General features: G+C 50.9%; 4 protein-coding genes across 4 annotated transcripts; 2 read left to right on the top strand and 2 right to left on the bottom strand.

Moving 5' to 3' along the window:
• Positions 1-500: 500 nt before the first annotated feature.
• On the top strand, positions 501-2,594 carry COL26b_011284 (uncharacterized protein; the record flags this gene model as incomplete). Its single annotated transcript, XM_053183955.1, has 1 exon — positions 501-2,594. The coding sequence occupies one exon, from the start codon at positions 501-503 to the stop codon at positions 2,592-2,594; it is 2,094 nt and encodes a 697-aa protein (XP_053032091.1).
• Positions 2,595-5,077: 2,483 nt separating this feature from the next.
• On the bottom strand, positions 5,078-5,570 carry COL26b_011283 (uncharacterized protein; the record flags this gene model as incomplete). Its single annotated transcript, XM_053183954.1, has 2 exons — positions 5,078-5,130; positions 5,210-5,570. 2 exons carry the CDS (start codon positions 5,568-5,570, stop codon positions 5,078-5,080), a joined length of 414 nt encoding a protein of 137 aa, XP_053032090.1.
• A 2,416-nt stretch (positions 5,571-7,986) lies between these two features.
• COL26b_011282 (uncharacterized protein) lies at positions 7,987-9,014 on the top strand (the record flags this gene model as incomplete). The annotated part of the gene is made up of 2 exons (XM_053183953.1): positions 7,987-8,166; positions 8,472-9,014. The coding sequence occupies 2 exons, from the start codon at positions 7,987-7,989 to the stop codon at positions 9,012-9,014; spliced, it is 723 nt and encodes a 240-aa protein (XP_053032089.1).
• A 1,419-nt stretch (positions 9,015-10,433) lies between these two features.
• Positions 10,434-11,263, bottom strand: COL26b_011281 (uncharacterized protein; the record flags this gene model as incomplete). Its single annotated transcript, XM_053183952.1, has 2 exons — positions 10,434-11,059; positions 11,113-11,263. 2 exons carry the CDS (start codon positions 11,261-11,263, stop codon positions 10,434-10,436), a joined length of 777 nt encoding a protein of 258 aa, XP_053032088.1.
• Positions 11,264-12,332: the final 1,069 nt, after the last annotated feature.

The raw sequence follows: 12,332 nt of genomic DNA, 5'->3' as shown, positions 1-12,332 counted from the left end.
AAGTCATTCGAGATGAAATTTCACAGCGCTTATTTCAAATGCTTTCATGAAGATTTGGTTTTCTCTACCCGGTTTGTTTTTTCATTATCTTTTCATGTTCCAGAAAGGGAGATTTTTACTAACAAGCTTCAAGATGTCAACAGATATGCTGCCTTTTGGCCTCATTGGTGCAAATTTCTTCGGATCAGCATGAGTATTGCATGAGTTACAAACGATGCATTGAAGAATCTCATGAATGTGCTTTCGGGCAAATTGAGTGAGTGAGCCTATGAATGCACTGAGAGAATGAAGCCGGCCGGTGCCAGGTGTGGGGCAAGCAAGGGAGAGAAGAAGGCCATCAGGGTCACGTGTTCTGGCACTGTCAGCGCGTGACAAATTTCCACTTGGCGCCCGGCGCCAACGACCTAACCGCGTCTCACCCGGACGACAAGCCAGCCCAACCAAAAACCTTTCAACAAACGACCAAACGCCTTCATTTTTCATCAGAGCACCCACGAAAAATGGCAGACTCATCAGACGAATCCGCCACCGAGGGCGTCGGCCTCGTGCAAAACGATGCCTCCGACTCGGAAAACTCCGTCGACTCTGAGGTCGAAGACCAGGGCACCGGCTTCCTCGACGTCGAGGCTTCCGAATCAGGCGACAGCGACTCCGAGTCCAGCGACGACTCGTCCGATGAGGAATCAGACTACGACGACATCCTTGGGGCAGGCAGCAGCCGCAAGGCGCAACCCAAAGCGGTCTTTACCCAGTTCAAGAAGCTGCCTATCGAGCTGCGCCATCGCATCTGGCAGTACTTCTGTCCTGATCTTGATCGTTCACCGCGCGTTCTTTCTTTCCAGATGGTCTGCTCGCCGACGCAAGACGTTATCTGGGAAAGCGCGACTCTGGATAACCAGATCCGGGCGGTGGACGCGATGCTAGGTCTTCACCAGGAAAGTCGCGAGATCGCGCTCAAGGCGTTCCCAGACACGCTAGCCATCCGAGAAGGTCGCCGGATTGTGCACTTCAACAAGGAGTGCGACATTGTGCACATCAACGGCCACAGGAAGGAGTGGGCTCACAACGCCGTCATTCCAGGATTTTCAGAAAACGTGCTCCATCTCGCTGCAGATATCGACTACTTCCAGCTCAAGGAAATGCAGACTCTCGCATCCTTTCCCGAGGTGATCAACTTTTACAAATTCGAGTGGCACAATGAGGGACGTCCCCCAAAAAAGCTGCGATGGTGCGCCTCGGACAAGATTCACCGCTACGAGCTCCAGCAGTTACAGCGAGAGTGCCGGATTGGCGAAGACCTGCACTTTGTGTACTGCTGGCCTGACGTCGACAAGCACCCGGAATTCGCCGCGAAACATGCATCTGAGCAGTTTGCGGCTATGGACGGTTTGGACGAACTCGGCGACGAACTCCGGGAGACGATCCTGGAAGGGGACCCTGATCTCGAAGCCGAGACTGTCGGGGAGTGGGATGTCATGTTTGAACAGCTCTGCGACATCAAGTACTGGCGAATGACATGCTTCGGTTGGGACGCCGCGGACAGGTTTCCCGCATTCTTGGCAAAGCACGGCGATGCACGGGAGTACGACTCCAATGAAGATGAAGAAGGCGACGAAGTAGGGGAATCCTCGGAAGAAGACGACTTGGATCAGAATGAGTACGAGAGCGACGGTATCGACGACGCCACCATCGATGAGGAGTCTGTGAATGAGGACCCGGACGTGGATGACCTTGAGATCGACGGCAGCCAGGAAAGCGAAGACGAGGAGGATGGTGGCGCTTCCGACTTTGGCGGGTTCTCGCCATTAAGAGACGAGGACGGCGGCAGCATGCTGGTCGACGGCGATGCTTCAGCGGCACAGTTCTCAAGCCCCGAGCCGGAAGCTGCAGGAGATCGTCCGCGTGGGCGAGGCGGTAGGCCTTTGGTGGTACTGGATGACGATGATGAGGAGGAAGAGACCGAGGGACAAGACTCGCAACCCCCAGCTAGAAGGCGACAACGTGAATTCATCCAGATCGATTCCGAGATTGATGATGAAGACGACGAGGAGGAACAGCCTGCCCAGAGCACAACCCGGCGCCGACGTGTGGTCGTATCCGACGATGAGGATGAAGATGAGGAGGACGAGGGGGAAAAGCCTGCGCGACCGGCTGGGCGACGCGCTCGGGTACTACCCTCGGACGATGAGGAAGAAGATGAAGACGATGGTGGCGCGCAGGTTGGGAATGACAAGGCCAAGGCTGAGTTGGACGAGGAAGACGAACCGTCAAGAGCAAAGAAGCCGCTTTCGCTCGCTGAGAAGCTCCAACGCAACCGCCAACAAAACCCGATATCGGACGAGTCTGAAGAAGAGGAAAGCTCGGAGGAGGATGCGCCGCCAAAGAAGATGTCGCTTGCTGAGAAGCTCATGGCTCATCGTCGCAAAAACCCCATCGAGTCCGAGTCAGAGCCTGAGACGGAAGGAACTATTGGCGTTGATGATACCGACGACGAGGAGGATGAAGAAGAAGACGAGGATGAGGAGAGTGGCATGTTTATGAACATGGCTGAGGAGGGCGAATCTGGCGACGAGCAGGATGAGGACGACTACTAGACGCAGGGACGCGATTCTTTCTCGGGCTCATTAACGTCTGCATGTACGATCGGACGTAACAAAAACGCTTCCTTAGATATTTTTAATTCCATGAAGATCAAAATTTTCCAGCTTCGTACCAAACCAGAACAGGCGCAACGGAAAACCACGGAACCACTTCAGACTCTTTTCTATCTTAAAAGAAACATCCACTAGGAAGATCAACAGACAAAAGTTTTCAATTTTAAACATAGGTAGCAAACCAACGCAAGCAGGTGCAATCAACAACATGCAAAAACCACCTTTTCGACATTTTTTGAAAAGAAAAAAAGTAACCAGTCAATCCAGCAAACAGAAGTTGACAAAAAAAGCAAAAGTTCGGAACAATCTCGAGGGGTGCAGAGTCCCAAGGGAGATTCGAACCTATGAAACTCACCCGAAGGTTGGTTTCTACCCTCACTTTGACTTGCCGCTGGGCTAAAGACGGCCTCTGGAGTTACGGATGCGGCCGGCCAGGACGAGAGAACCAGACCGCTACCTTGACTATAAAGGATGGAAGGAACGTTTGGGTGTGGTGAGACCGTGAAGGTTGATGGGATGGTACCTGGATGGGCGGAGGACAAAGGTGAGGTGAGATGAGGTGAAAGGGGATTTGTGGGTCTGCTGCCTGGGGCAGGTTCACTTCTCAAAGGCCAATACCACTGAGAATAACAATGCCTTATCTCAGCATGCATAGAATTGGGAATGAAGTAGTTCGCACTAGGCTGTGAGAGCTATTCTGTGTGAGTTGTGGTACTGATACTGCAACTATTCTGAGAGGCGAGCTGTTGATAAATTTCAAATGTTCCCTAATGCCATTGTCATTCTTCCTTTAATCTCTCCGGCCTCCTCCTGCTCCACTCTCAACCACCACTGCCTAGTACACGGCAGCTCTTCGCTAGATTCTTCTTCGCCTGGGGCCAGGATTGCTTGTTCACCCGGAAGTTCTCAAGTTGAAAGTATCGGTGCTGCTGCGAAGGTAAATCGGAGGATACATTGCTTATTTCAAGAAAATTTCGGCAGGGAGTTGAGCCAGAGCGTTACCCGGTAGACACCTTCTGGTGTCTCTCTGAGGCAGGTAAAAAGAAGGACGAGAATGACCAAGCGGGCAGCTGTGTAGATGACACCACTGACAATCGTGAGAATAAGTGATGCCTTATCACATGCTTTTTTAAAGCTTTCCCACCATAGTCGTTCCTTCGCAGCTTCGTTGTAGGCTTGAAGTATGAAGGCGATGCAGTCAGTATTGTGTCCGTCCGATAGGGAGATCTTTAGATCCCGCTTGATGAAGTCCTCATATTCCTGCCAAAAGACGAGCAACTCCGCTTTGGAATCTGCCTGCATCCAAGAACCCTGGTTGAACCATGCTTTTTGGAAAGTTCGCGCCTCAAATGGGCTTACTTCTTGAGCTTTCTCCCAGATATCTAAGAAGTTTTTTAAATCATCTTGAAAATTCCAATAGTTCGCATACCGAGTTGCATCAGCCTCGGGGGGAGCGTATTTGGCTAACATTTTCTTCGATGGTTCCTTCTCCCAATCTCTTGACCCTGTTGGGTTCCGTATTATGAGTCTTTGTGCCTCAAAAGACCAATCGTTCCAGCTTGGACTTTTCATACGCGCCCAAAGCCCCGCATGAACCTCCTTCAACGGGTCAAGCTGGGGTAAGAGAGTTGATACAAGCTTGTAATCGGTGTAACTAGTTACCAGGAAGTGGACGATGAGGTTGATTCCTAAGGTGGCCGCAGGCAGCGTAGCTGAGATAACACTTGCGATTCTCCAACAAAGGAGTTCGGCCTGGGAAGGGAACTGAAAGTACCAAGCGATGCAATGTAGACCGCCAAAGCCCAGAGATGAAATGGCCATAATGGTGAGTATCAGGGGGCTGTCGCCCTCCATCCACACGAAGTCATTGGGAACTCGTGGTAATTCGTCGTGAATATTCTTAATACTTTCCGCAGCCTCCATTGGCGATAGAAGCCGAAGCTTAAGGGATTGCGTATAAGCTTGCTTCCCCCCTGGAGTAGTACCCCAAGCTGGCGTTTCGAGAATGGTAGCTTGAGAAATATCCTTTGGCTTCCACCAGTTGGCTGCGTAGCTAAGTATAGCTGTGACAGCAAACGCAATCGTCGCAATCTCAAGCTGGGCAATCGGAAGATCCATAATGGTACGGACGATCACACTCAGAATGAGCCATGCCACCTGGACAACAGCGATTCCTTTCAAGACCCAATCTGCTTTGCTCTTGTCTCTGATGTCTCGCTCGCTTAGAATCAGATGTTCGAGTAGATTGTTTTCGCATTCTTCGCCGTTGAACGAATATTTTTAAGTCAGCATGGAAGCTGTACAAGAGTAATATAGAGGACTAGTAGCCGAGGACCTCCGTTGGTATAGGAAGCCACCCATTTGAACGTAATACGAGTGTACCACGGTCCATGTTTGGACGGTTCGGTATTTGACTCGAGAGGCTATATGTGGCGTCTGGGATAGGCCAACTTCTTGTGCTCTCGATGAGGAAGCGCTTTGGTCTTGTGAAAAACTCGCAATTTCTTGTAGGTTATATGAAGGGATTCCCGGGTTTTCACATAGGCAGCTTTGACCGTTCGAGTATTGGGCCTCAGGATCGCTCGAATTCTCGGACGATTTGGCGTTGGAAGAGATCAGAGAAAATATTCTCGAAATCCATTGCGGGAGAGGCTTCTCGTTGAAAGGAGGTTCCGGAGGTGTGAGGCCTAGCAGACCATATAGCCCGCGCGCCCACAGTGGGTACTCGAACTCCCAGGACCACTCGTGGCTGGCCCCCTTATATGACACGGTCCATTCGGAAAGCTGGAGACGCGTCTTCTTCTGTGCTACATTGATATCAAACTCGCGGAGTTCCTCGAGCGCGAGCCGTAGGTCGCAAACGGCTTTAGCAAAGATGAACTCCGGGAAAAGAACGTTGATGGCCATCCACTTCATTTTTCGTAGCATAATGGCCATTGCACCCTCTCGTCCTGGAACATTCAGGTGTAGCACAGTCCACGTGCAGGCAAAAATTGTGATCAAGCAGCTCCAGACAAGCGTGAGCGTACCACGGTTTCTGGCCCGGCGGTCCAGCCCACCAGTCCTGGCGTGGAGGCGTTGACGGTCTGCGTAGCCATCGTGATGAGGGCCAGAAAAGAACAAGTGAACAGTCGAAAAGAGCACGCGATGAGTAGAGTGCAGAATGTGGTGACAGGGCAACCTTGGTCCTCGAGAAGCTGGTCGTGAAGTTGGAAGCCATACGTTTTTGAAGAACCCAATCTTGCCATCGAAAAGTTGGCGGCTATGGGCAGACCGAGCACTGAGGAATCGTCACATAGCCCCACCCAATCTTTCAGCTCATGCAAGCCGAGTCACAAACGACAATCTCCAAGACTGATCATCACCTTTTTCTTCCTTTCAGATAATGCAGTGGGTATGCCTCAAGCACTCTAGTGTCAAGCTGCCCTAAAAATGATACTCTGTCGTATTTCAGATGAGTCCAAGACTGCTCGATTTGGGAATTGCTCGCCTGAAATATGTGTAACAGTCTGGCAACGCTAGCCCAGAAGGAAAGCATGTGTACGCGATGTTGCAAGGTATCACATACGCAAAAAGCAAACCAAGTCTGATCTCATTCCTGCCTTGATATCTGCCAGGCTTGAGGCTACTGACACTATTTGAGTTGGGAACAGGACGAAGCACCGATAAGAAAGTCTACAGCTCACTGTGCTTTGGCTCAACGTGTGAAGAAGAGGCTATGGAATGATCACCCTAGATTGGCACAAGCTGTGTGGCAAGAGCTTTTTTTTGTGGCATTAATTTAGGTTGTCCATGTCGATTGTAAATATCTCAACATCACACTCTTCGGCGTAGATGATTTTCTTGGCAAAGCTCACCGGTGCGGTGCTGTGCGCTGGCGGAACGTGCTGATCGGCCGGAAACTGCTTATCTGAGCCGTGCTTGCACCAAAAGTAACCTTGCTTTCAGCTGCATTTTGATAGAATTTCGCGGGCCTGTTGGATTGGGCACCCGGTCCAATGATCTGCGCCAAGCCGGCCTCGACCGCTTGGAGTGGGAATCGCTAGCCAGTCAGCGTACAAGGACAATGCCGCCTCATCAAGGCTTCTGAGCAGTCACATATGCTGTTCAAGGGTAATCACAGTCATTGGCTGGAGTAGACGCAAATCCAAAGCCAAATTTTACCCCTCTTATCAAAAAGAGGTAGATATTATCTTCCCGACAGCATCCGGTAATAACATCACTCGAACTTGGGTCATGATCTGCACAGGCACATTGACGACAACCTGCAGAAAATCACATCAGTATCTGAAGTTGATATGAGTTAGGAAGGCGGCATCGGATCCAACTTGGGAGACATGAAACCCCAAGCCAATATTTCTTTCACCTCGCGGCAGCTTTCATCGTGTTCGTGGAGACTTTCAGTGCAGCTTGACCTTTTGGGTGATTGAGACCTATCTTTCTCTGGAAAGACATCAATATTTTGTTGGGAGGCAGGCGTTGGTGCCGACGAAAGTTACTATGTTGCTCACCGATCAATTTCTGTTCGTCGCCAGTATAACCTTGTCAGGAAAATGATTCTTGTCATATCTCGAACCTGTGTCTTTGCGGAACACCATTGGATGCATCTTGCCACGGAAGACTTTGGGTGGCAAGGCCGCGGTGATACGTGAGGGGGCCTTTTCCCTTCACATGGGGTTCAGGACGATGATGTGCTTGTGATGATGTCTTGCCACATTTGCGAGCTAATCGAGCTTAATTCAACATACAATTCCACATTCAGACAGCTCCAAGCCCTAAAGACATCCACGGACCTACTGCTCCAGCGCTGGAGCGATCGAAAGTTCTCAATGAGCGGGCCGAGGCCAGGATTTATTGCTGCGCCGAGGACCGAACGAGACGTCCTTAGCGTAGAGATCGATTTGTCTTTTTCAGGGGCATCCCTGTGAAAACATGAGCGCACAGTAGAGGGAGATAGCATAACATTCTTTCGTCACACTGATTATCATGTTGATTGGGAAAGCGAGGAATGGGGATTTTCAGCTCAGCCTGTGGGAACCCCGCCATGTCTTGAATTTCCGAGGGAGAAAACGCTTGTTGAGAGGTGTCTCGCGCGAGACAGATGCCTGCAACTTCCTTTGGCATGTTTAACGAACGATTGCTGCAGGCATCATTTCCGCCCTGATCTATGATCCAATCCCGGCAGGCAGAATCGATCATCACAAACATCAGGGATTGGCTCCTTAGCGACGCACGATTCCACGAACGAAGTGTTCGGATACTAAATACAGCCGCTTCGGAAGACCGCCAAGTATTTCTTTGGCCGGCGCGTTTTCTCGATCAGTTCTCTTAAATGGGTTCTCACAGGGTTTTGGCCGCCATTTGCGCTGCGGTCGCACTGGTGGATGCCCAATCAATTCCGAATGACCTTCAATTCGAGTTCGTGTTGGCTTTGGTGACACCCACAACAACAAGCAGTAGCAGTAACACCATTCTCGCTCCTTCCAATATTGTATCGACTCCTTCGGCGGTAGTCAGCTCAGACGCATCCACAACCCCTAGAATCTCGGTCAACCCAGGTAGCACCACTGCTTCTGTGGCAATTCCCACGAGGATTTCGGGATCAGTGACTCTTGATACCCCAGGCTCTTCAGTCCTCTCAACGTCTTCAAGATTATCAATACCCATTAGCGTACCCACGCCATCGAATGACCCCACAGCCGCCTCAAGCAGAACTTCTTCCAGGTTTAACTTCTCAAACACCACACTTTCGAGCATTGAACCCTCGCGGCTTTCTCTAACTAGTGACCTGTTACCATCCACATCGAGGACATCCAGGACTACGGCACAAAGCAGCACGCTATCCAGCACGACTTTAGCAAGCACCTCGCCCACACTGCCGAGCGTAACATTCACATCGTCAGGCGCCCCCTCTTCGAGCACCGCCTTATACAGCACGTCGACGAGCACCACACTGTCGAGCATCACATCTCTAAGCACATCTTCTTCAAGCACGTCATCATCGGGTTCATCATTGTCGAGCTCCTCATCTTCAAGCACATCATCATCAAGCACGCCATCTCCAAGCACTTCGTCGTTGAGCATCTCGTCATCAGGAACCTCATCAGCGAGCACCTCATCTTCAAGCAGCTCATCGTCAAGCCTCTCGTCGTCTACATTCATGTTCGCAAGTTCTACAAGTGCTACTCCGTCAAGCACCTCATCATCGGTTTCATCGTCATCGCGCACTTCATCGTTAAGCAGCACATCACCAAGCTCCATAACGTCTACGGTTACGTCCACAAGTTCTACGAGAACTACATCGTCAAGCACATCGAGCAGTTCGTCTTGCGTGCCAGTAAACCTTGTTCAAAATCCTAGCTTCGAGAATGGTGCGAACCCCTGGATTCTTTATCGAACAACTGTTGAGACCGGCGTTGTTGGTGTGTACGACCACCCGCAGGACGGCAATAAATATGCGTGAGTGCTTTCTGGGTCAACTCTACTTGTTCTTTAAAATACTCATCATTTCGCCTCCTGATATAGGTTTACTCCATTCTACTCCGGTGTTCAATCTGGATATATTGCGCAGGTTCTTGTCGGCTTAACAGTCAACAGGCCCTACCGTCTAAGGTTTTACTACGGGCTGGGTATTTTGACACAGACCGGAGCATACGGCAACTGTCAGTTGAGACTACAAATGTCTGGGACATATTCAGTGGGAAATACCATCACTGTGGGCAACACGCCCGCAGGTGAGTACCAACTGTCGGACCAGATTTACACTCCAGACCCGGGCTACAACGCCAACCCGATCTTTCAAGTTGCGATTTCTTGCGCGGACACCGCCAACCCCGCTGTCGCCGATTTCTTGCTCGACAACTTCTCACTCACGGATTCCACCCAATGCCCCTAGATGGAAAGTTGACAGATTTTGCTGTTGTTAGACTATGGAAATCGCCAGCAAGTCAAGTTCCCCACGTAATTCGGCCTACCTAGGCTTTTGGGCAATCAGATATTTCTCAAGGATAATAATGATTGTGGTCATTTGCTGCAGCTGATGCAACATATTGAATGGCGCATTTATGTATCGAATATTCACTCAGTCTCGATTAAGGTCACACCGAGCTCATGATTGTCTCCAACATACACTCATAGTATTCACTTTTGACATTTCAGATGTGGGGTCACAATCAGCACAAACACACTGAGGACAGAAAATGACTCATTAGATGATGATCTTCCTACTGAACTAACGAATGAGACAGGTGCATGATCATGATTGTAAACTGATATCGGAAGGATGAACGCAGATACAACATTATCGACATGGAAAGGCCCGTTACTTCTCCAGGGACTTTCATCGCATTCAATATCACGGGGAAGAATGGATTTGCAGACCCGAATAAGAAAAAGGAAACCGCAAAGACAAAAATGACGCTGTCAAGGGGGCAGCTTCTAAGAGCCAATACAACAACTAATGCAAGGATAATTTACACACCTCAGTTCAGGTAGCTAAGTATCCTTTTCGGCGCGAACTCGGACGATGTCCGTCTACCGCTCGCCGTTGCCGGCCCCACTTCGGCGGTCCGTGCCTCTCGATGTCATCGCCGTTGTGAAACAGGGGGCACGCACTCGACAATCAGATGAAACTTGGCTTGTATTATGAATTACCTGAGACGATATACGGCGCTCAGAAACAACATGCAGCACGCGCGCCGCGCGTTCTCCTCTGGCGATACCGGCGTCAGAAAATTCCTCCAGCCCAACACATCATGTCCACCGGCCCAACCTGCGCGCTTAGAACGAGCTGGCGAAGAGGGCCAGGAGACCGGCAGCGGCCGCGCTCAAGACCGTCGTGGTGGAGAACCCTGTTGACTTCTGTCCCATGGAAATGTTTGTGGGCCTCGCTGACGGGGTTACACCTCCGGTGGGAGCGGCGGTACTGCTGTTGCTCTTTCTCGAGTTCGCAGCGTTCGCAGCGGGTCCGGGGTTGGTGACGGTGAAGAAGTTGCCAGCCACCACCTTGTTCGCCAGTCCCGCCTGAGTGAGCACGTCGTTGACCTGAACGCCTCCGCGGGTCGACAGGGTCTGGAGCGCCGCGGTTCCCTCTGCCGTGATATCGCTGGTATCGACAAGAATCTCGATATAGCGATGCGTCAGGGGCACTCTTGCTGGTGGCGCGGGGCCCTTATAGTCCGCAATCGCAGCCGAGTTGGTCGTCAGAGTGTGAATGGTGCGCTCGCCATCGTTCAGCTTGACTGTTGTCGTCTGAGCGACGGGAGTCAGGTCCGTCTGGGCCCAGTGCAGGAAGGTGCCAGTCTGCGGTGGGTTGTTGGTCGGAATATCGACGTCAACCATGATGATGGCATAGCTCTTTCCAGTCAAGGGCTCGGTCGTACCGAAGGTAGGCTCCTGTTGCGTGACTAGTCCGGTTAGTCCGAGTCGTTCTGATGTCGTAGAGTCTGCTGGAACTTACGGCTCTTCGCCAGATCAACACCGTTGAGAGCCGACTGGTCTCCATAGGCAACAATGAGGTCGACATTGGACGCAGGTTGAAAGCCTGAGGGAGTCGCAGCCCAAGCCACCAGGGCATTGCTCACCAGGAGGGCGACGGTAGATTGATGCATCGGGACGATATTTGGAGGAAAACTGCGCTGCGCTGAAGGATGTAGATCAGAGGCAACAGCAAGGTTTTGTACAGAGGGTTGGCTGTCGTCTTATATCAATGTCGCAAGCCGCTTGATGAAACGCAAGATCAAGTGAGCAGGGATGCGGCTCGCACACGTTCCACCGGTCTGCCCGCAGACCGCACGGATCATTGAGCTTGACCATAATGCAGACCAGGCGTCCCTGGGCACTTACGCAACGGTTTTGAACTGAGGCACTGCTTCGTAATACCCAACTGCCGAGTCAAATGCAGCATTATGGCTGTCTTTCCACGAGCAAGTAGCACGCCTCGACGTCTGTTAGACTATTCATGGGGGCTTGCAGGTAAGGCTACTTCAGCACAAACCCAATGTTATCTGACGTGTAATCCATTACTGATCTGCAATAATTGGAAAAAACAAAAATGAGCTCAAACCAGTCTTTCCAGTCTTTTGCGGCTCATCGACGATGAGGCTCTTCTTCGGACGACCCACCAGTCTCTCGTTTGTGTGACAGCGACGTTTGACTTCAAACGAACAGGCAGGGGTCGCGAGCTGGATATCAGACACAGTGGAGTTATGCCAAGAATTGAAGACGACGTAAAACTGCTCGCGGTGAGTCCAGTGGCGATGGAATTTGTCTGATCGCTTTCCAGGTTCACTAGGGGCGCAGCCCGGTTTGCATAGACTGGACGTCTTAGTAAGTAAGCGGCGTAAAATCTCGCTCATCTCCGGTGGTGACGAAGTCAATAACGAACTCAAATGAATCGTCAACTTGATCCCGAGTCAGGCGGTGAATGACAACATGAATCAAACACACAAACACGCAAGGAACAATCAAAGTCTAAAAAGACTACTATTTACTCGGGTGTACAGGCGGGCTTCTAAAGAATTAAGACGATGAAGATGGTCGAAGATGATATTGCACATGCTCCACGTGATATTGAATAATACCACTGTCCCGTGCTGCCGCATCGTCAGGGCCACGACGAACGTAGCCCTTCAACGACGCATCAAGATTCCTTAGGTCAACTTCTTCGTTCGTGATGAC

The sequence above is a fragment of the Colletotrichum chrysophilum genome, assembly GCF_026319265.1.
Source record: "Colletotrichum chrysophilum strain AFK26 chromosome Unknown scaffold_135, whole genome shotgun sequence".
NCBI classification, from domain to species: domain Eukaryota; kingdom Fungi; phylum Ascomycota; class Sordariomycetes; order Glomerellales; family Glomerellaceae; genus Colletotrichum; species Colletotrichum chrysophilum.
Note: the sequence above shows the minus strand (reverse complement) of the source record. Positions and strands in the feature narration are given on the sequence as shown.